At 42.1% G+C, this 23997-nt stretch overlaps 2 protein-coding genes across 2 annotated transcripts in view; one reads left to right on the forward strand and one right to left on the reverse strand.

Moving 5' to 3' along the window:
• Positions 1 to 615: 615 nt before the first annotated feature.
• On the forward strand, positions 616 to 8950 carry TRIM59 (tripartite motif containing 59). Its single transcript, XM_059822712.1, has 2 exons — positions 616 to 648; positions 5904 to 8950. The coding sequence occupies exon 2, from the start codon at positions 5907 to 5909 to the stop codon at positions 7128 to 7130; it is 1224 nt and encodes a 407-aa protein (XP_059678695.1). The 5' UTR covers positions 616 to 648; positions 5904 to 5906; the 3' UTR covers positions 7131 to 8950.
• Positions 8951 to 11231: 2281 nt separating this feature from the next.
• The window catches only part of SMC4 (structural maintenance of chromosomes 4), a 37932-nt gene continuing 25166 nt past the window's right edge, over positions 11232 to 23997 (reverse strand). Inside the window, exons 13-23 of the mRNA XM_009814079.2 lie at positions 23399 to 23624; positions 23226 to 23305; positions 21120 to 21272; positions 20848 to 20974; positions 19696 to 19885; positions 18607 to 18751; positions 17377 to 17550; positions 15551 to 15733; positions 14487 to 14719; positions 13685 to 13868; positions 11232 to 11451 (exon numbers count right to left, since the gene is read on the reverse strand). Of these exons, the coding sequence (XP_009812381.2) occupies positions 11263 to 11451; positions 13685 to 13868; positions 14487 to 14719; positions 15551 to 15733; positions 17377 to 17550; positions 18607 to 18751; positions 19696 to 19885; positions 20848 to 20974; positions 21120 to 21272; positions 23226 to 23305; positions 23399 to 23624 (1884 nt within the window). The 3' untranslated portion in view covers positions 11232 to 11262. The remainder of the gene's footprint in view (positions 11452 to 13684; positions 13869 to 14486; positions 14720 to 15550; positions 15734 to 17376; positions 17551 to 18606; positions 18752 to 19695; positions 19886 to 20847; positions 20975 to 21119; positions 21273 to 23225; positions 23306 to 23398; positions 23625 to 23997) is intronic.

The following is a 23997-nucleotide window of genomic DNA, read 5'->3' on the forward strand; positions in this document are numbered from 1 at the left end:
TTTTATTTCTGAGTAGTAACTGGTGAAAGGCCTGTTCCTGCTCCCTCTGAAGCAGCTCTCAGAAGTTTTTGCCTCTCGCTTTCCAGCTTCAGGCTGAAGGATGGGTGTGGTAAGACGTCGATTACAGTCATTGCCCCAAAGAGCGGAGAAGAAAACAGGGCTCTACACCCGCCTGCTCCCGCTGTAATGTCATCCCCGCCTCGCACTTCATCACCCCTGGCTGACGAAGGCCTCGAGCGCCTCTCCCGCCCGTCCTCCCCTCGGCCTTGAGGCTCCGGCCCCCCTCGCCCTCAGGGAGCGGGGAGCTGAGGGCCGGGAAGGGAAACCGCCCTCCGCCAGAGAGGCGCGGCCCCCGCCGCTCCCTCCTCCGGGGCCCGCCCGCCGCGGGGAGGCGCCTCCCGCGACGGCCGTTAACGGTCGCCCGCCCGGTTTGAACGCGGCGCCCCGCCCCCGCCGCCCGTTTACTTTCGAAGGGAGCGGCCGTTGGGCCCCCCCCCCCGCGCATGCGCAGCGCTGTGGCGAGCGGCGGGGCGCGGGCCCGGCGGTTTGAAGGTGGCGGTGGTCTCGCCCCGCGGAGCCCGCCGGCCGCCCGTTCGGAGGGCGGGGGAGCGGCGTGCGGCCGAGGGAGCGGCGGGACGGAGCGCCCGGGTAGGTTGCGGGGTGGGTGCCTCGCGGGGAGCGCGGCAGCCCGTGTCCCCCGGGCCCCGGCCGTAACGCGCTTCCTGAGGGTCCGGCCCGGCGTCGGAGCTCGCGCGGCCTTCTGAGGCGAAACCGCCCTGCGAGCGGAGCAGCGCCCGGAATGACCGCTCGCCCCTCCTTCTCCCAGTCAGCCCGCTCCAGCCTCCGCGGCCGGGAGCCATCGGGCTGCCGGGAGCCTGCCCCGCCGGCGCGGGGACCCGCGGCCGCCGCTGACGGGAGACGTCGCCGTCCTCGGGAGGGGCCCGGGTGTCACACAGCCCACCGTCGTCCCCGAGCGCGTTTCCGTCTTTGTCGCCTTAGCAAGCGTCTGGTGTTGGCGTTGGTCCCTTTTCCTAGCTACGAAGACAGGCGCGATCCCCGCCGTTACTAGTTGCCGCTTTGCGGGAGCTGGCAGAGGCTCCGCGGCAGGCGGGGGCTCCGCGGGTGACAGGTGAGGTGTCACCCTCCCTCTCCGAGCTCCGCCGCCCAAGACGAAGAGGACAAGTGAGTGCTCAAGACCAGAAGCTCTGGCAGAGTTCAAGAGATAAGGGATGGAGAGCGACTCTGGGCAATGGAGTAAGAGCGTGGAAAGGACAGGGCGGTGTAGTTGGTTTTGGACGCGGTGACTTGTGTAAGCTTGTGGTAGTAACTGACAAGGAGCCCGTGGAGGGATATACGGGAGAGAACTATCAGGTCAGCGTGACGGGGAAACTAGGCAGGCTTCTCAGCTGTGATTGTCTCCTTTCAGGTGATAAAAACCAGTGTAAAAATCCACGGCGGTGGTGTAGTAGCTGTGGTAGGAATAGGGACTAGGGGCAGAATGTCCCTGGTTGAGAATTGCTGTGACTTGGGCGTGGGATATTTGTGGTGTGGACTAAAGCAGTACAGCTGAAATGGGCTGGAATAGAAAGGTTTAAGGTCTGTGGTTTCTATTTCCTGGTGCCTGGCCTGTTGTTAGAAGCAGCAAATCCAGCAGCTGTGTAGCAGATTCCCTTCCTTTTGATGCATTGGCAAATACTGGAGCTGTACCTCGGCCTTCTGGTTTTTTTAAAAGGTTCTGTCACCCTTTACCATGAAGGTGACTTATAAATGGAAAACGCTGCCCATAATGTCATTTAATCTCTTACTTTTGCACAACATGAACTTAAGCTTCTATGTTAGTGCTACAGGAGGACTTCATGGACCACTGTGGGGTGGGGAGACAGCATTTCTGACGTGGATTTAGTTTTAAGTGCGGTATTGAAAGTCGAGGGCTCCAGTGTCCTTCAGGAGTGAGCAGATATGTTTTCTTTCCTGACAGCGGCTGAAGGAGGAGTGGGCAGCCTGGCAGCACGGACTCCTGCTAGGGTCTGCCTTAAGCGCCCCTTGCACCTCTTGGTACAGGCTGTCACAACTGTTACCCCGTGCCAAATTCACCTTTTAAAATCCTCCAGAGTAGAATGGGATGTATCGGCATGTTACAGCCGGCTTTTGCTATAAAGCAGTTGGTTATTTATCTACCTAAACACAGATGTACGCTGTATTCCAGATATAATTGTTTCTAAATGACATCTTGCCCAATTAGCTGGATGAGCAGCGGCCTGATGGCTAGGTGAGGAACGCAGCATTATCAGGGGATGCGCTACGCTACTTTGATCTGCTTAACCGAAAGCTTTGGCAGATAAATGGTAATGCAGGTGTGGCGTATTTCACCTTGTCTACAGTATCACTGATTAGAAGAGGATAAATCACAGCCACTTAGTAGGCCGCCTATTGCTGGAAGATTTCTGAAACTCACCTTGTTACTGGCACTATTACCCTTTTGAACTTTTAAAATACCTTCTAGTTTGCTTATACTGAGTGACTCCTACTGTAAATATGTATGTGCACACACGCACATGTTTGCTGCCACAGTTGTTTGGAACGTTTAAGGAAAAGTATTGGCTCTGTGCAGGAAAGCGTTTAGCAGCTTCCTGCTACTTTTTTTTTTTCCCCACTGGAAAACTTTTTTTTTTTTTCTCTGTGCGTAACTCTGTGATGTTGGGTCTTCTCTGTCTTTTTTCGTTGGTGTTCCCAGTCTCTCCGTTCCTGCTGCCCATCTGCTGATTTCTTTCCACTGTTGTTCACGTGTAGACTATTTCACCCAGGGCTGGATGAAACTGAATTTTGGGATTTCTACCTTTTGTTTCCTGCGTACAACTCTGGAGTAATTGCCTAGAACAAATTAAAAAAACACAGGGTGCCTATAGCGAACGTCAGCATTAGCATTCTGAATACTGTTTTGAAACTGATGAATAACAACTAAGAAATGAAGTGCCGTTTCTCCTGGAGCTGGGTGCCCCACGCACCCTTGGCCCGCACCCAGAGCTGAGAGCCCTAATGTTACCGAAAATCCAGCCTGCCTTGCCAGAGCTGCTGGCTAGCAGGCAACTGCCCTCACTCTTCAAATTTCTCAGCTGCCGCGGAAGCGGAGCGGGCTGTTTCTGTGGAACTGGGAATTTCAGTCCCTCTGGCCAGCGGCTGCGAGGGTTGTGAAAGGGCCCTGAAGCGAGCGCAGGCCTCCAGGTCACCGCTGTGACCCACGCAGGCTTGTGGCGAGGCGCCTCGGGAGGCTGCCTGGGTGGGGGGGTCACTCCTGCAGAGCTGGAGGTGATTCGTAAGAGAGCTAAGAAAAATTCTGTAAAGCCGCTCCTTCCTTTTTGTGGTAGCAAGCAACTGCTTTGCAGTAAAAACAGTTTTTTGAAGATTATCTTGCCCTTTACATAGCTCAAATAAGCTAGACATGTCTTCTTTATAAAGAAAATTTCCCTCCTGTAACAGTTCCTTTGAAGAGAACTACAGCCCTAGATTTAGGAAAAAATAGTGATTTTTAAACAGAGGTTTTTTTAAACTGCATTCGTTCCTGCTAAGGAGTCTTTCTTTTCTAACCATGTGCAAAAACTTAACTGATTTTTTTCTTTCTTTAAGGAGAAGTGACATTCCCAAGATTCATAATAATTATATATATTAAAAAAATAAACCTTTAGAAGTATTTCCTATGGGAATTAATTCTCAAAAAATAATTTATCTAGGTAGCGAGTAGCTTTGTTGTTCAGCTTCCTTTCATTATTGACGCATTTCTTCAGTTTGAGTGCCTGGACCATCACTTACAAATGTGAAATTGTTAATGTATAAACCTAAAGAACCTGGTGATGCCACAGTGGCTGACTGGAAAAGCTGGAAAATAAAGGTCTGTGGCTCCCCAGTAAAAAGAGAAATATCTTGTGGTCTTTAGTAAGAGCAGTGCAGTACAGAAGTAGATTTAGTGTCGAAGTGTTGTGAATGTCTTTTGCTGAACATCTGTAGTACTTGATATTAATTCTCTCTAACCAGAAGAATACGCTGGTTAGTCATAAATGCTAACACACTTTGTCATTCTTCTTTTAAAGGGTAGTTCTTAAGAATTAGGTCTCTCTTTAGTAGATTTTCTTCCAGTTCTTGTCAAGGTCTCTTTAAAAAGTGGAGTTCAAATACGTGAACCAACATTTTATATGAATTAGCTGAAAAAATGACCTGAAGCCTGTTGGATAGATTTTTAATTTTTTTTTTTAAACCTGAATTAATCAAAATTGTTTTCAATATAAAGTTGACTTGCTCAAAAAACAACATACAAGCACCTTCTTGAATTGAACTTGATTTTTTGGGTGACGATGGCCATTAGATTTTTTTTTTTTTTTAATTATTATTCAGTCTGGTTTTGCAGGGCAAAAGAAATCTGATCAGACTTTGTTGAACACTTTCACTTTTGGGTGTACCAGCCTATCTCAATAAAGGGAGATAAGCCACGCTTCTTTCGGTACAACCAGAGTGGGTTTCTCTGTTCAGAACTGATTTAACTCTCAAAGAACCGGGGTCTGAATATTTCTCTGCCGACTTCCATCAGGTTAGCTCTGTGCCTCTTGCAGGAACAATGCTGCTTCATTTATTTGTTGTGACTTAGTTTATGAGTTAGTGCCAATTTTAATCCTTAGTGGCTTTCATGATTCCAAATGCTATTTAAGGTTTATTTTCAAAGGAGAGTATATTTAACAATTCAGTTCCTTTAATGTAGATTCACTTAAAATCAATCAAATCTCAGTGTCAATGAGAACTGCTGGTAGATCGATGCAAAAATATGTTAATGCATTAAGAAGATTAGGAGGGGACATCTGAATAAAAAAGCCTCCTTAAAAACATCTCACAGCTAGTTATCTTCCTGACTGAATCAGACAAAGGTTCAGTAGCACTTCCTGCCGCTGCCTTAGCCCAGCTGCACGTTATTGTTTTCAGAGTTAGAGTTCGACCCTAAATTGAGACTTTTTGATACCAAATGCTTGGCCAGCTTCTTTCTGCAGTGTAGCAAAGTCTGCGGAGTTGACTAGAACTGATGAAGGGGACAGGAAAATGTGACACAAAGATAAGGGAAGTTCGTACTTATTTCCCCATTTTTTTTACCAGAATGAAAAACAGAATTATGATTTATTGCGAAAACTGGCGTTAGAGTTATTGTTGTTTGTGACTTTACAGTGTGATTTCACTAAGCTGGCAGAGAAAAACAAGGCAACGTTACAAAGGGTGGAAAACGAAAGTTAGTTCTTTAGTTTTGTGCTGGAAGTAACCCAGGAATAACACCACGAGTCTAATTACTGTTAGTGGTATTGTATTTAAGGGCCACTGAGTTAGGCTCTCGTTTGTGCCAGAACCTAGAGATAGCTTTTAGTGAATTCGACTGCTTAACACTCTAATCACTATTTATATTAGAAAAGTAACATTTGAAAAAAGTTAGGGGAGAAAAAAAAGTTACTGTACTTCCTGTTCTATTCTTACGTTGAAAATGTTACTCATCATGAATTTTCATGATTCTTAGATTATTTAGAAACTTCAGTTCTAACTTTTGCCACTCTCTTCTGCTGTTTTCCACTGTAAAAAATACCTGGTAGCAGATTGCTGCTTTTCCTAGCTTTTTAAGGCAGAAGTTGGATAGGGGTGAACACTATCTAGTCACTTCGATTGTAAGTGCAGATCATAATTGGCTGAAATCTTTGAGCCGCTGCTCGCTTTCATTCTTTTTTTGTCTTTTTTTTCCCCTTAGCAGTAAACTGCCAGTGTAGGTTAGGTTACTGGTCATTAAATGTCGTGTTGAGGCGCTTCGGTTAATAAAATGATTTTAAATGAGTTGATTGTAAAAAGAGGTTAAACCGTGTTTTCTTTTTGTCTTTCTTTTGCAGGACATGCATCACTTTGAGGAAGAATTAACGTGTTCCATTTGCTACAGCATATTTGAAGATCCACGCGTTCTGCCCTGTTCTCATACGTTTTGTAGGAATTGTCTGGAAGGTGTTATTCAGCTGTCAAGCAACTTTTCCATTTGGAGACCCCTGAGAGTTCCTCTGAAGTGTCCTAACTGTAGGAGTATTGTTGAAATTCCTGCTGCTGGTACCGAATCGTTGCCTATCAACTTTGCGTTGAAAGCTATTATTGAAAAATACCAACGGGAGGATCACTCGGACGTTGCAACCTGCAGCGAACACTATGGGCAACCGCTGAACGTTTACTGTCTTCTGGATAGAAAATTGGTGTGTGGCCACTGCCTCACGATAGGGAAACACAACGGTCATCCCATAGATGACCTTCAGAGTGCCTACATAAAAGAAAAGGAGACTTCCGGAAAACTTCTCGAGCAGCTGACTGATAAGCACTGGACTGATGTATGTTTGCTTATTGAAAAGCTGAAAGAACAGAGATCCCAGTGTGAAAGCATTGTTCAGGACGATAGGAAAGTAGTAGTACAGTATTTTAAGAAACTTAGCGATACCTTGGAGCAGAAAAAACAAGCTCTGCTGACTGCGCTGGATGAAATCAACACACGCGTTTCGGAAGAATATGAGCCTGTCATTGAGAAGTTGAAAAAAATACGGGAAGAACAGCTGGAGTTAATGTCACTGAATACATCTATTCAAAAAGAAGAGTCCCCACTTATTTTTCTTGAGAAGGTGGATGATATGCATCGACGTATAAGAGCTTTGAAACAGAAGCAACTACCGGATGTTAAACCTGTGGAGATTTATCCGAGGATTGGGCACCTGTTGAAGGACGTGTGGTCTACAACTGAGATCGGTCAGATCAACAGGATCCTCACTCCAAAAATAAAACTGATTCCGAAAAGGAAGTTACGCAGCAAAGGCAGTGGAAAGGAAGGAAGAGAATCTAAAGAACTTGTCCAGGCTGTAAATCCGTTCGCAGTCCTGCTGCTTTTTACAGTCACAGTGGTAACTGTGTTTTCATTTCACAAACCGGTATCAGCAGTTGTAATCCAAGCTACTCCCGCTTATATCTCAGAATTCTTGCTGCTGACTTATCAAGATTTCTGCACCCATCTGCAGAATATGGTAGATGTGCTGTGCCATACATTTAATTTACTGAGGGAGTTTTGGGGGAGAACTGTTTCTCTTTGACTATTCCGATGATTAGATGAAAAGTTAGTGTAGGAATCCACAGGGTTGGTGTTTTTTTTTAGTTTCTACTTAAAAACTGGGCTGTTAAAGCTCTACGCTTTTCCTTTCTATTTCCATACTCTTCCTTTTTCTGTATCGTACCGATTTCCTCTTAGCTACCTTCTCTTAGTTAACTGAGAAGATTTGCAAGCGAAGATTCTGCTCTCACAATGGGGTAGGTAGGTGGTTTTTTTTAAACTGGAAGCTACTCAGAAACGACGTCTGCCTAAGAAAGCTGTAAGCAGCTTACAAATCGTAATCTGGAGTGAGTCCTCTTTGTAAAAGCTCCTTAAACATCTACTACCTTTTTTTTTTTTTTTTAGACCCGTGTATAACTTTGTCTCATCCCAGTGGTTCTCTCCACTTTACAGAGCGGTACCTGTAGGACTTCTGGGGAGATACAGCATTAGGGTGTTTTTAGTGCCCGCTGCACACAAACCAGGTGTGTGTTTAGTCTGGCAGGGAGCTCTCACTGCTTCCTAAAATGAGCCCCGACTTCTTGCGAAATCCTTGAATAGGAAGTGAAAATAGATACGTACTGTAGGAAGTAGCAAACCCCCCCTGAAGTCGGTGGTATAAGGATTTCAGATGTTGTTGAGAGCCCTTCAAACAACTTGACAATGAATGTGAAGTTATATTCAACTTTTCAGTAAAATAACAGATATCTTTACCTTGACACAGAGGAAACACGACAGCATTTTATTCTGCCGTCAAACGATCACCAGCACTGTTCACTGCTTCCGACGAGATGCTCTGCTCTAAGCGGCGCTCAGGAGCGAAACCCCCAGTGAAAGCCATTTTTGACCTTCAGGTACTAACGAACAGGCTGATTACGGTAGTGCTGGGGCGGCCTTGAAGTGTTGCAGTTACAACAGCAGAACACAGGTGCACTTGCAATCCACTACAAACCCAAAACCGAGCATTCGCTGTCTAATTGTACTTGACTTTGATAAAAATAACAGTATATTCTAGCATGGCAGCATTCCTTGGCTGTTGTATACTTTAAAATAATAGATGTTGTTTAAACAGCGATTGAATTCTGAGGCTGGCCTTTAACTACTTGGTATTTTAAATCCTTCTGCAAACCGAAACGTGCCCGTTGCTGCCCGCAGGCACATGTGGGGTCCTGCAAAATACCAGCTGCTGCCGGGCTTCAGTGAGAGCTGAGAGCATGGTCGGTCATCAGATGCGACGCCGATACATTTCCTAAGCCTACACAAAGATTCTAATAACAACGTTGATATCCTAATAGCGCTGTGTTGATAAAACACCCAGTCTAGCCCAACAGCTACTGTGCAGCACTGCTCCACAGCTCCGTGGGGCTGATTGTCTCGCTTTGACTGAGGTGAGAGCCCGCAGCACTTCAGGGGAGTGGTTTCTAGGCTTTGTATGTGCGTGTTCTGTAATCTTTTAGAGTCACAAAGGCAAAGCCCGTGGATCCCACCAGTCAGGTTTTGAGATGGTGTTTAGGTCTATCCTGGGATGGGATAAATGCTGTTGTATTAATTTCCCAATAAAATTGGGAATTTTTGTCTTAAGCCTGGCTAGAAGGCTGGCATGTGGCATGTGAGTCTCTCAAAACCTCTGCCCTGTGAGGCTTCTTTTTTTTGACTTACCTTCCTTTTATTTTCCTGACTTTTAAAAACTTACAGAGAGTTTATAATGCAATTTTATTTTTCAACACTACAGGAATTTATAAAATGCCTTTACCGCTGATCGAAACATTTAGTACTTGTACTTCTCATGCAGTATATATTTTAATAAATTTGCATACAAATAAAATATATTCTTACAGGAGCATTGGCTAACGCCTCTATTTCCTTACTGCACAGAGCTGTCCCTCTGATCCTAAACACTAGGACTGGCGAGAGGAGACAGAGCAGCCGGTCTCCCTAAAGCAGGAGTGTGGGGGCTCAGCAGAGCTCTCTCTAGCGGCTTCATTTTCTTCCAAGTGCCTCATTTTTTTGCAGCGTGACCTTCTGGAAGATTCTCAAAAATGGCATGGCACCAGGTGGGTCGATGTGGATTTGTTGGTTGTTCGTGTTGCCTGCCACAGGCTGGCTTCACCGATTTTTCTGCCCGGGAGGGAGTTGGTGGGCACTGGTGTCTGGCCGAGGTGGTGAGGAGTGCTTCCGAGAAGTGCTTCTCATTTTCCTCTTACCCCAGCACTTGGCAGGGTCCTACAGCCGAGGCGAGCTGCTGCAGCCCTGCTCTTTTCTGTTGTCTGTGTTGGATCCAGGTCCTGGGTGCTGAGTTTCATGTAACAGATGGAAACTTCTTCAAGAAAATAAAATCTTTTTTTATTATAATTGAGGTGTGAGAGGGGTTTGTACCCCATCACACCTAGGGTGGGTTCTTTTTACTCTGCTGCTTTTTGCAAAAATTGTAGGAGCCAGTCTTAGCGCAAGCTCAGAAGTTGCCGTGCCTACCTGGCACTGCCCTGCCGCGGCTTTCCGTTCTGTGTCTCGAGTTATTCCTCTGCTGCTCTGTGAAAGGGCTGCCTCTCTTCTACCGTGGCTTGTTCGTGGCTGGTCTTGCCCACACATTTATCCCGAAGCTGTACCGCAAGGTTTCCTAGCTTCGTCTTGAGGTGGAGTCACCATCCCTGGAGGTGTTCAAGGACCGTGTGGACGTGGCACTGTGGGACATGGTTTAGTGGGCATGGTGGGGTTGGGGTGGTGGTTGGACTTGATGATCTGACAGGGCTTTTCCAACCTTAGGGATTCTGTGATGGAAAACCAGAGCTGTGCACAGTGCTTGTGGCAGAGCACTGGTTTGCAGTCACATTTTTCCTCATCTAATATTGTGCCTGTGACTGTGGCTGAGCTGTGGTTTCTGAAAACTGCCCCAATGTAACACTTAAGATCTCTTCCTGACACTAATTTAGGCAGTGCACATACCCATCACTTTATTCCATGTACATTAATTTTCACTTGTCAGTATTTGATGTAATCTTAATGTTTAACATTACTCTGAAAGCCTATCTCCACCCTTCATCGCACATTATTACAGCACACCCCCCCTTCAGTTTTCCAGATCAGCTCCGTGATTGTGCCTCCTAAGATGGGTTTGAGTCCATTGCATGGTATTTAGCTCGATGCATAACTTGCCACCTCAGGACTCTGGCAACAAAAGCAGGATAAACTTAACTCCGGTTCTGTAAACTGCGCTTGGTATGAAAAGGGCAAGAGCTGGAAATACAAACAAGAACACAGTGCAGAACTGTTCTGGGTCAGGTTTTCAAGGCCAGCCTGCCTACTGAACAGCAGCACAGCACCGACTGAGGAAGCCAGAGGCACTGCTAGCGCAGGGAGCAGTGCTAGCACAAGCGTGCCAGACACAGGCCTGACTTCTGGAGTAAAACACACAATTTCAGTCTTAAAGTACAAAAAGAGATGAGTCAAAGCAAAGCCTGCGTGCTGATGTGTGGACAAGATGCTGATGGAAATGGAGACCTCTTTCCCGGGCAGGTGAGCACCAGGCGCAGGGTACAGGTGTACCTAACTGTGACTCAGCCCTTCAAAAGGAGGGTGGAAGCAAGCAGGTGGTCTTTACAGTGTTAATAAATTAATAAACCCTGAGGGTACAATGTGGCCCCAGCCCAAGAGGGGGAGGAGTTGTCCCTACAGGAGGGGAGAGGAAAATAACTGAAGAGCAGCTTCCTAAACAACCAATTCATTACAAAATGGCTACAAACATCTGCTTCCCAGTCTGTGCAGCATTACATACAACATCCTTAGAATGTACATGTACATTATTTTGTATACTGACTTTACTTACTGGAACTTCTATAATAAAATATTAGAGGACACTGATGACATTTAAAACCAAATGCAGAACCCAAGCACTGACATCAAGCCTGCCCATGGAATATTAAAATGCAGCTAGATACATTACTTGAGAAATAGGTTTTTTTTTAAACTCAGCTCATATAATTAAGATCTATATAGACAGTACAATTAAAAAAATTGGAATTTAGTGAGGCTGGTTTTATTAAAAAGCTCAAATAAACACAAAAGTAAAAGAAAAAAACCCCTCAAAGTATATTAGGTATAAGTAAACAGCAGCAATGAGAATTGAAGTTTATTCTACTCTATTTTTGAGCGTCACCAGAGCCAAGAGCAGAGAGTTCAGCCAGTCCTTTAGATGCAATAACTTTGGGGTTTGTTGCCACGCTTTTTGTGGTATTGTGAGTCTTATAAATTCCAATTAATCTGTCTGCAATCTCGAACATGTTGTTTCGCAGGGAGATGATGATAAATTGTGCATTTTTTGTTTGCTCCTGAAACAGAAGTTACACACATTAGCCCACAGTATTTCAAAAAGCTCTGTTCTTATATGACCTCTATACGCAGGTTTTAGGAACTAAGGAATATGTCACCGCGAACTGTTTTGTCATTCCAGAAACCCGGAGGCGATGAAGCCTCCGAGCTCCTGCTGTGCATCACCGCTACGTGCACAGCACACTCCCAGCGCGAAGCACTGCCTTTTACTTCAGCACACGTTTCCTCCTTTTATCTTTTACTTGACTTACTCAAGTGAATTTGATTAAACATACATAATTTCTTCCCAGAGTTGCAATTCACCACGGTTTTAACGTGAATTCCACAAGACTTACCAAAGGTGGGTATTATTAAGTTATAGAATTCTTACAGCAAGGGTTGCTTTAAGAGTGAAAAGAAAAACAAACCTATTTCCACACACTGAGAACAAGGAAAGCAAGCCCTTTGCTAACGAGGACAAGCCTTGACGAACACTAGTTCACTAGAACAACAGATAACAAGACACCGAAATTTGGTGGTGCTTTAGAAATAAACCAAACTTTATCCTCAAGACCCCAGCAGTATCAGCGTATGTTCAGCAGCGCTCTGAGCCCCATGGGCCTCCTGAGAGCACTGAGCAGGGGGAGCAAAGCAAGCGCTCAACTCCAGCTCCATGCTTGCTGTGGTGAGCTGGGACCTGACAGCTCACTGGGTCGGGCCACGAGCCGGGAGGAAAGTGCGATAGGAGAGGGGCGAGGGGCGTCCTAACAAGGGAAACGGAAAACGCAGAACTTCTCCGGGGAGAGGGCACAGCACGGCAACACCAAGGTGAAGCTGCTGCCGCCACATCGGAGGAATCCGGCAAGGACTGAATGCTACCTGAATAGGATTGCGAGGTGGGGTAAAACCCAGCCCGTAGCATATGGCGTGGCACAGGGGGGGAACTCGTAATACCCCAAAATGATGCGCTGACATGGGTGGAGCTGGTTACATAGGTATGCCGTTGCGCTCTAACGGGACCCTGCAACCCACTTCGCAGTTGGCGGTGCGTGCCTGCAGGCTGTGAGGTTGGGCAGACCGAGGGCTGGCCGCCTGTCTCTGCTTTAGCAGTTATAATCCCTTTGAGGGAACATAGAGCCCACACAAGGTGTACGCTCGTTTTATCTTTATACATCGTTTTGTGAGGTTACAAAGCTTCAGGTGAGATGTAATAAAATGGCTGTAGTATCAGTTATAATCCTTTCTCCTAGGATAGTACAAATGCAGAAGCTGTATACAAAAAATGAGCTATAGCTATACACTAAACTATAATTCACATTGAAGAGCTAAACTGTACTAAGTTTCAAATTTAAGTGTTAGTCTACACTGCAGTTGAAACTAAACTCCTTGCTCTGCCACATCACACCTGGGTGATGGACCCTCCTTTGTGAAAATACAGCCTTTGTGGAAGCAAAGTTTAAAATGACAGTTACAGGCAGGTGGCTGTGTTTCCCTGATTTTAAGCAGCTGAATCATAATCTTTGTCACTTCTAGGGTGTTCCCAAAACTGGTGGTTATACTATGCATAATTCTGAAAATTCTAGGTTTAAATCAGCAACTAGAACTGTAAATGTTTGCTTCACTTAAATATGGTGGTGACAGAGTTTTTAAAGGCGTGAAAGAAAAAAAATAAACCAACCCACTAATAAAAGCACAGAGCAAAGAAACCTTTGGGAAACAGCTCACATTAATGAGATGGAAGTACAACACCAAGGAATCTTGGCTGCACCCGAGAGTGAAATCGTGAGCTTGGATACACGAACACGTTACCAAGAGCTAAGGAAGTTACTGAATCTCAGCTGACTACAGCTGATTGTTTTGGGGAAAGGGTCAATATTTTAAAGAGGAAGCAGCAGCAGCAAGGATAAGTGGAAATGTGGCCTCTTTGGCAAACTCTAGCACTCTTTAGACAGCTTTTGAAACTGTACAAGCAGGATTTGGAGGGGAAAAAAAAATTTAAATCCTCTATTAGTTGCCTCGTTTAGGGAAAGCATCAAACTTAGCGGCTTAGAAAAAAATATGCAGAAAGCAACATTCTAAGCACCTTTCTGGCAATCTGCTTAGTACATTGTTTCCACTTAATTACTTGAAAATACTCTTATCATTCCAGATTTTTAAATCTGGCTATAATTGTGTTACCGCTTCGTCTTTTCTGGCAGAGAAGAAAACATCTCAGAAAAAATTATACTATAGTAGTTACCATTAAATACTTACATATATGTAAAACGCTACAATAGATACATTTTTGAAGTCAAGCGCTGCATCAATCTCATCCATAAAATAAAGTGGCGTTGGCTTGTAGTGATGAAGAGCAAAAACTAGAGCCAGTGAGCTAAGAGTCTTCTCTCCTCCCGATAAGTTAAATATCTTCTTCCAACTTTTCTTCGGAGGCCGAACACTGAAACAAATTAGAGTTTGTAATTTATTTCTGTTCACGATTAAAATACATACGTCGTAGTGAAAAGCAGGTCACAAGGCAGGACAGAATTCTTGGAAGACACAAAGAAGCTCAACTAACAGCATGGGTGAGCTGATACTGAGTCCTCCACAGCTGAGAGGTGGATTATTTCTGTTCACCGAGGAATAGCTCAAACTATTGTAACACTCCGCTGTCCTCTGTAGGAACTGTAACACTTAAGAACTGCTATTTAATTATCTTTCAAAAGTGCTGTTCTACTCTTAAGTAATGAATATACTCTTAGGACCATTCATGACAGAACAATTGCCAGTTACCAATGTGACTGACAATTCCCTGGGCAGAAGGAAATGGTTTGGGAATGAAGAAACCCTGAGAAATTACTTCAGCAAAGTCAAAGCCTTCTAACTGCTGTTAAGTTACTTATCCCTCCAGGAGAAATGAATCTCTTTGTTACCCAATGCTAAAAAGTCAGTGTCTTGCCAGTACTTGCCAAGAGTGAGGACTGTCCTGGTTAGCTGAAGATCGATTAAAATTTACTTAAAAAGTAGGTTGAGAAAAAGAAGAATGACAGCAATAACACAAAGTATTTTGACAAACCTAAACATGATTCCCTCAGAGAAGGGATCCAGACTGTCCACAAGTTCTAATTCAGCATCCCCTCCCAAAGTAAGCATCTGGTAGTTTTCCTTCAGCTTATTTGTTATTATGTTAAATCCTGCCATAAATTCATTTAGCCTTTGTTTCCTAAGATCTTCAAAAGCTTGTCTGAAGTTGTCTCTCTCATTGGTAATGTCATCCAGTTCAGCCACACGTTTCAAGTATAGCTCTTCCTGTAGAAAAAACCCAGAAGTACAGTTAAATGAGCTGTCTCCTTAATTTAGATTTTAAACCATTTTTTCTACCATTTGAAAAATCATTTTTCACAGAATGGCTAACAGCCTTGAAATAAAAGAACAAAACCAAATCATCTCTTTTTTCTCATCTCTATACTCTGTGCTGATCTCTATACTGGAAAACCTGTGTTAAAATAAAATAAAAATAAATGAAAAAATATTTAATCTGTTGAATAGTCTGATATTACTGAAGTGAGTATTGTGAGGAGAAAAAAATCCTACTATTGTTGTGTATCTGTCTAGACTGTCAAGACTAGTTGACTCTGAATAAACAAACTTTCACACGAGAAAGTTGTATTCACCTGCTGTCGATGCTATCAAATCTAAAAGGTGTACGTAAGCTCCTCGATACAACTTTCACACTCGGCTAAATACGAGCTAACAAATATCGAGGATGCTAGCAACAGCACAGCCTGCAGAGGAGAAAGGGAAAATTGAAGGGTTCCGTTTCACTGTCCAACAGAAGGGAGCTGAAGACCAGGACCACCTTTCCCTGGTATGGCTATAGCTGAGATACTTTCTTTTGTTGCCTAGATAAAGAGTGCATTTTTGCAGGCACTTCAAGGGCAGGATCCATTTGAGCAGTGACCTGAAGAAAAATGTGCAATTGAAGGTTACCACCGTACTTCAGAAGCAATGACAGGAAAATGATAAAGCTGTAGCCACAACGCTTACCTGAGGTGAGGGGTGTACCGTATTATTGCACTGACAGGCAATGCAATATCAAAAAGATTAATCCTACTACTACACGACAGTAATTAAGCTTACCTTCTTCTTATATTCTGCAATAGCACCAAGGTTGGGTTTCATTTCGTGACACTGTGCTTCCAGGAGAGCTATCTGGTTAGTGATAACATCTGGATCCTTGATAGCCTCCAGCTCTTCTTGACTTAGAACTGGAAGTTCTTCAGGTGGCTTATCTTCTATGGGGTGCAGTGATAATTTTGATATCTAAAATTGAAAAGCAGTTACTAGAAATCTTTAAAGGTCACATTAGTTATCACATGAACATGTTTCTAAAATAAACATTTTCTGTATTAGTACATTCTGAAGCTTCCGAGCTCAAAACGTCCAAAGACTCTTCACATAACTTCCTTTAAAAATAAGATGCAAAAAAGACAACAAATATCCTTTTATCCTATTATTCCGTGTCTGAAAATTATATACATCATTCTCACAAAGGAGATTTTTCTGTAATGGGAGCAGTAGCAGATAACGAGGAAATCACCTCTACTGATGCCGTAGAACTTCAACTGTATATTTAATACTCCGTGTGTTCAAGATTGAAAAGCTTCTGACAGCAGCTTTGCTTGCTGGGTAGCTGCCCCCGTTATCCTCCAAATAACGAGGGTATAAAGGGCCCTGTGCATTGCAAGATCACCTGCTGGTCTAGATCCCTAACTCTAGTAAAGATTTAAATATGAAGCAGAAAGGACATAGAATAAAAAGGTAACGTAACTTTATGAGCTCCATGCACCTAACTGGCCTTTCCTCCAATCATGCCTCCCTGGGCACACACCTGATTTTTGCTGTTTCCATAAACTAGGGAAACCAAAGCAAGACCAACCCCAGCACTGCCTCTTGTTGACTCTGCACTCAGCTAACCTGTGGGCCAGAACAAGTCAGGATTACGTGCAGAATTGGTACCAGAAGAATTAAAAGCCCTTCCCAGAAGCTGATCAGAGACACTTTTGAAAGTAACACACCAAGTGTCAGACGATGCTGAGAACTAGCTTGTTCAACAGAACCAGAGCAGTTAAAACAGACACAAGGGCAAGAAATAAGGTCTGTGTAAAGCTCCCTGTGTGTTCGCCTGAGCGAAGGCTGCCAGCGGTCCTGCTCAGATACAACTCCCTGTCTGAGAAGCTAGGCGTTGCAGCACCTAGAGTGAGCTACTCCTTGCTCCCACTGGCTCCAATTTATTCAGTGAGCTGGTTCAAGGAGCAGAGTGTTTCTTACCAGCCCCACGGAATTCCTATTGGCCCAATTACTTATAACTGGGGAAAGGCAATTTGATGTACCAAAAGGACTACAAGTTTTAGGTGAAATGGGTTGAAGGAAAAGGTCTCACCACTTTATAAAGAACAGCTTAGTGGACACAGCACTGAATACAGTTACATGTAACTTGTGTTTTAGTTATCAACACCTTACTCCTCTTTGCTTCTCTCACCTATGACGGTGCCTACACCCTTTTAAAACATTTTTTAGTATGTACAGAGAGGACACCCAGGCACAAAAAGTCTCCTGGTTACTGTTTACGGCCTACTTATTTTTCCCTCATTGCTCTTAATTACTCGTAGATAGTGTTACGTCAATTATAGCTACCCTACCATTCTTTCATAAACAAAAAAACCTTGAAAAGCTACAAACGAAACCATTTAATTCGTAACTCATCTGTAACCTTGTGTGTAAACCAGAAAGTAAAAGACTGAAAGGTCATCTTTTTTAGAGTTGTTTTTTATAGCATAAACACCAATAAACTGTGAGCTGAATATGAATTTTCTCCCAAATTACCTGTTTTATAACTACATGTTAACATATTCATCTTTTGACATCTTATAGTTCAAGTTTTAGGAACTAAACAATGTCCCTACCTCTTTTTGCCAGTATTTAATCTTTGACTGGTGTGCAGAAATATGACTATCAATTTGTTCAATTTTCAGCTTAATATTAAGAGCTTCCTTTTGAAGGGCATGTTCATTGTCTTGAATAGTTTTAATCTCCTGGAGTAAACTGCGATGCTCCTCCTGAACTGCTGGCAACGCTTCCTACACAGAAATGACAAAGAAAGTGCATTCATCAGTTGCCTACAAAAATGTTACCACTTTCTCGGGTTATAGATTAGTTTTCACTGTTTTATTCACAGAGCTTACTCTCCACAATCCTAAGCACTGATGTAAACAAATACATATTCTTGTATTTAGATTAAACAAGTCCCTGAATTCTGGAACGACTGAAAATACACTGCAGTTTATATTTTCATTCCAGATCTGGATTAAATGAGTCCTATGCTCAGATGTTTTTAGCTAAAAGGCAGTTTTAGAGAAAGACAGTCTCAAAGAAACAGCTTTATTTGGAAGAATTTAAGCCATCCTGGTTGTTTTCACTCTCTCTCGTACATAAATCTAGATGGGAAACTAAAGTCTCACATAACTGAAAAAAATCTATTTTTAAGCAAGTTTTAAAACCAGTAATTTCTTTGAGGAAACTTGGCTTAAGTTTTTTCTTAGCTTCAGAAGATTGGGTCAAGATATATTTCCAGGTAAGCATAAAAAAGTAATAATAAAAAATACACCATTCCCTCACCATCATGGAATGTCACTCTGCAGCTGTACAACAAAATTTGCATAAGAATAGAATAGAAGGATATAACTAGGGTATAATAAGGATATAACTGATCATCCTGATTGTACCCAAAGAGCAGACTGCTTACTAGGACTGGTTTAGCCTAATTTTTTTCCCCCAGCATCTATATTTAAAGGTCAACTTTGATTAATGATTATCAAAATTATTAATTTTGTATGAATGCACACAATAAATTGCAGGATACAGAAAAGAACACTCTCTGCCATTTTACCCCCGTGTGAATTTTTGGAGAATGAGTGGTAAAGTAACTGAGAAAAAAAGATACTTTTTGTTGTTGTTAATAAATGAAGGTATATCAGCTAACGCAACTCCTTGCTAGGCCTGCCTGGGATGTCTAAGGGCGAAGGCTAATGGACATCTGCCATTAGGACAACTCTGGCACAACAACTGTGATCTAAAATCTATTTTACAGACTGCATTCTCTATGAAGAAATACACTAAATTAACATGACACTCACTTCAGCTTGCTTGCAATGATTCATAACCTCAGTAGCTTTGTCTTCTAGCGTAGTCAGCTCCTCTGTTAAGTCTTTAATTACTTTCTCATTATCTTCAATTTCCTTCTCTGTGCGAAGAACAGACTCTTCAGATTTTTTCAGGTTTCTGAATGGGTACAGAGATGTTTGTATACCTCATGTGAGTGCAGATATGACGTAAGATAATCTAGAAACACAATCTGACTTATAAAGATTGTTCAACAGCTATTGACAACCAAATAGGAAGTGCTTATTTATGCATGAACTCTCCTGCTCCCAGGATATCCAAATAGTTGTCTTCCCAAAACATGTAGCAGACAGGCCTCATTAAATGACTTAATTTGTTCTTCCAAAGACAGTTTTGACATTTGTTCTGAGTATTCATTATGTATTGTTAAGCCACCATAAAAAACATATCACATTTTGTTTCCTGACATGCCTCATAATAAAATTAGTCCCTTCAGATTCTAACTGCTCCACTGCGTGGCAATTAAGTGCTATTTTGAATCTTTATCCTAAAATATTGCATTTTAGTGATAGGCAAGTATTAGCAGAAAAATCAAAGGTGACTTTTAAACTGCCTATTAGAAACCAAAAAAATTTATTTCCCTTTATCTCCTTGATATAAGTAACATTTACTATTAGACACGCAATTGAAAATTAAGATTTTAAGATCAAGGGACTTCTAGCTATGGAGACTACTTAAAACAAGCAAATGTCATGCAGGCACCGATGCCAACAGATACAGCTCTTTGAAGGCTGACGCGACTCGCCTTAGTCAGGTTTCACTAAGCTTTCTAGGTCTCTGATCCTTTGCCTGTAAAGCACACTAATTCAGAAAGATTACAGTTCTTAACTAAGAACCAGTCTCAGTTTGAGGCAAATAAGGTTAGAGAAGAAGGTTATGACCTTCTCCCTCCAGTTTTCCTCTAGCCATGAAGAGGTGAAAACCATCTCCTCCAGCCCAACAAATCCCCCGTGGGAAGGTCCAACTGTAGCCAAACACGAGTCGCAGCAATATACAATTACAGCCTAAAGCTTTGCCGTTGAGCACATTGACATCTACTATACCTGTCCGCAGTCCTGAATGCCACTTGGGCTTTAGTAATAGTTGAAGTACATTCATCTATTTCTTTGTTGATCTTATCAAGTTTGTCTTGCTGTGCTTTAAGTTTATGATTATTGATCTCAATTATAAGGTTGTGTAATCGTTTAACTTCACTTTCTATTTTACCAGCTTTCTCAGCAATGCAATCATAATCTGTTGATAAAAAAAAAAAAATTGAACAACCTAGTACCTTAGTTTTCTAAGGGCAAAACAAACAAAAAAATCCCACACTAAGTTCGCTACAGATTTATAATTTCATTCTGGGGACAGGAGGGGTAAAGCAGAGACTTGAAAGGTGGAAAGCAGTCATCTCTCCAGAGGAGAACATGGGTTTGTGTCTCTCCATTATTTGGTACAAATGTTAGAGAAGATATTTATAACACTAAACCTTAGTGAGATTGAAAAAGTAAAGCATTCATACTCTCTGGATGCCATACTGTTCAAAAGAGGCATAGAGGGAATCCATAGTAGTAGTACGTTTTCTCTTTCCTAAAATGCTATGAAAGCAGAATTGTGGAGGAAGGGAATGATGTTTTACTGTGCTCACATTATTCCCCGAGCAAGAAATACAAAGAAGCAGTCAAGGTTTACTTTACTAAGCTACCAATTTCTTCAGAGAAACTGTTATTCAGGTTCTCAGAGCAAACATGTTTCACAAAAAGCATGGGGGTACAGTGTGCCCGCAACAGAATACAGGGTATTTTTTTTATAGAGTCATGTAACAGTCCAGTGAGAGCACGGCAAAAGCCTTTACTTGACTTTAATATCATTACCATCCACATTAACAATTCTTACCCCTAATTAAACTAAGTTTTCCTATGAATCTGTATGTAATACAGCCATACAAATCTAACCAAATAAACAAAAAATACTAAAATTAATGTTTACTTTAGCTTGACTGAAACATAAACTTGAGCAATTGCAAAAAAAGGGGTTTCACTCTCTAATCTCTAGAAGCACCTTTTATCCCTGCCTTAGAAGGAAAGAGGTTCCAAACCAAGATACAGTACCACACTGGTAATCTGAAAGAACAAAGCTGTAACCATTCATTCCTGCATTAGTAAAAGAACATGACTACAATTTCTATCTAGAATCCCCTCTCCACAAAAATGTACCTTTTTTATAACTATTAAGGATTTTTTCCAATTCCTTCTGTTTGTTTTTGTCCGGAGCAGCAGCAATTACGTTTGCTTCAAGTTCCTTAACTTGGGTTTTTAGATGAATTTCTTGTTCAGATAAACTCTACAGAAAACACAACTGTGTTAGAATCCTGTACTTTACAAAGTTCCTTGACACTAAGAAGGACTGTGTTAAGCTGAGGCTGAGAAGTTGTCCCCTGCGCGTTCATGGAGAAGCCAGATATTTCCTCAATAATAAACTTGTTCACCTGAATACTTGCTGTATACTTTTCTAAAGTATTTCGCATTTCCCGAACATCTTGGTGCAGTTTTCTTATGGCTTCTTCAAGTTGTAATTTCTCTTCCTCATACTGTACTGCTCTTTTACAATCCTTCTGCAGTTGAGATTCCATTTTATTGACCTACACAAAAATGAGATATGATCATTTGCCTAGTGTCACCACTACAAAACAAAGCAAGATCTCATTCATGTGCTTGACAGTCTATGAGCTCTTAAAACACAAGACGAAAGTGGAGTAAAAACTTGAAAATTTGCTGTAGCAGGACAGAATATGGAAGCTGACTGCTGAGAAAAATCAATTATAATAGTGAAAAACAAGAGGAGCAAGCATAAGATAAAGTAAGCTGAAGAATCCCTGTCAAAATAGCTCGTAATGGAGAATCATTTTAAGGAAATAAAACTAGATTTAAGCTTGAAAGGCTTAAGTCAGAGTAGTGACAGCAGAAACCAAAATCCACACAAGCAGAAGCTAGAAGCAATTTTTACTATAGTTACGATTTGACACTTGCTGGTTTCTGTGGTAATCTGGTCTTAGAAGACAAGCTTTTGCATGTAGTGACTGGTCAAGTGACCAAGTCATGCAATTCACCTTCAAGAGCAGAAGGAATAAGGATACATTTCAGATCTGAGCCCATTTTCTGGTTTCATATATAGAGAACCGTCTAAAAGGCACAGACGAATATACTTGTTCTACCTGGAGTCGTCCACTATACTAGACAGGTACAGAGCCAAAGCTCTTGAAAATGGAGAAATTAAGTTACAGCTACTGATCTTTATCGAGTGCCACAGTATCTCTCATGAGCCAAAGAGAAAACAGTAGATAAGCCTGTCTCTTGCAGAGAACAAACAATGAATAAATCTAAAGTGTGAGGACAAGAAATAGCAAAGTCCCTTATTAGTAAGATCTACATATGAGCTGCCTTATGTATTTATTGACCCTTTGCAAGGCTAGGGCAATAACACTTTGTCCATGAGGTTAGTTCATCAGTTCTCTACAAGTACAGCATGATCTGAATAAGCTTGACACAAAAAACCAAAAAGTTTGTTTGTCAACTCTCCAGGGTTTGCAGAATTCTATCTTTTCTTGGCCAATGAAATCCTATTTTCCAAGCTGAGTGAAGGTGGAAATACGGATGATAGATGAGAGAAGAACAGATATATATTTTAACCTTTCAGTGATAAAAGCAAAAAGTGCAGAAACGTCAGCAAAGACCGCATATGTGGTGACATGGTTATCTCCTCCAGCAGAGAAATCAGCTAGAGAGAACCTTAAAGTTGAGTTTGATTTTGAAGTTCTCCAATTTGAAAGCATTTTCATCTAAAAAATACTGACTACTGTTTCTGTGTCCTTAGTGGTAAGCAAATATGCAACCCTTGTGCTGGCTTATAGCTCTCATTCCTAAAGAGCAAAAGTTCATTCTCCTGTAGGGAAAGGACTGATGTCAGGAGCCATGGTTTACTTGACAGTAACACAGGGGAGCTTGTCTTCTTGAAGAGGTATTAACACTCTGATATTTGATCTCAGTTAAGTTGATCAGCAGATACTAGGCAAAAAGGACACAGGCTGCATCCGCGCTAAATAAAACCTGAGAGAATTCAGAAGAAAAAAGCAAGCTGTGTCTTGATATTCCAAAACATTCTTGAAATACAGATTGGAAGGAAAGCTCTGCCACTCCCTGACAAATCTTACAAGGACCTAAAACGAAGGACCAAACCTGTCTTTTCTTGCTGCTGAGGTTTGTGTGTACTGCTCTCCAGCTCAATCGTTCCTTATGATCAGTATCTTCCATGTTCTCACCCCTACCCTCCATCAGTTTCCAAGCTATCCAAGGTAGCACTACGAGACTAAAAATTATAGAATAGGCATACGATAGCTGGGCTGTGAACAAATGCACTTAAAAGCAATATACCCCACGCTAACCTTGTGAACTTTAAATCATTGTTAATATACCTTGCATCACAGATTGTTAACTACTCATGCTGATTTAAAAGGACATAGCACACGTGTGTACGAACTGCCAAAACATAAGGTACTTTGACGAAATTGCACTTTTAATTAAGATTACGTACTAACCTCTTCTTCAGAAACATCCATTACGACTGAGGAACCCATTCTGCCCTTCATTATTTTACCCCCACCACCAGTCATTGTTCCTAAAGTAAGGGAGATGAAGTTAGCAAGTTAGTTGTGCTTAAATATCATCTATAAAGTGCTTAAAATATAATTGTAAGTTTGCACTTAAATACCTGACTGTTCGATGATTTGTCCTTGCAGTGTTACCACCCTCCACCTTTTATCTTTTTGGAATGCTACTCTGGTAGCTTCTTCCAAGTTATTAGCCACGAGGGTATCGCGTAACGCGAAGTAAAAAGCCAGGCGAACCTTCTCGTCTTCTACCTTCACCAGATCAAACAACCGAGGAATATTTTCAGGAGTTGGGATTTTTTGAATTTTTTTTTGCCACGCAGCCATCTACATCAAAAAAGTAAATAAATGAATGAGAGATTCCTTAGGAGGTCATTTCATTATTCTAAGGCATGTTAAGGTTTTAAAGCAAATGCAATCATACTGCAATTAACAGTAAAGCTTCCTTCCTTGGGGATCTCTATTTAATTCCAGTATAATTAAAAACTCACTGATAACTCATTGTTCTCTTTCATAGTTTACAGTTACTAGATTATTAAGTTTGCTAATTTTTTAAAAATCTAAATACAAAAATATAAAAGAGACACCAAAAATTTCTTGTACACGTACAGGTATCTAGAAAGCCTTGTACTTCTCTGTAAGTAAACATTATAATTTGCTAGTAGAATATTCTAAGGTACCAACAGCTTGTTAAAACATT

Source organism: Gavia stellata, chromosome 11 (assembly GCF_030936135.1).
Source record: "Gavia stellata isolate bGavSte3 chromosome 11, bGavSte3.hap2, whole genome shotgun sequence".
In the NCBI taxonomy this organism is placed as follows: Eukaryota; Metazoa; Chordata; class Aves; order Gaviiformes; family Gaviidae; genus Gavia; species Gavia stellata.

Coding starts and splice junctions, on each gene's coding strand:
- TRIM59 (XM_059822712.1), top strand. CDS start 5,907: ATGCATCACTTTGAGGAAGAATTAACGTGTTCCATTTGCTACAGCATA.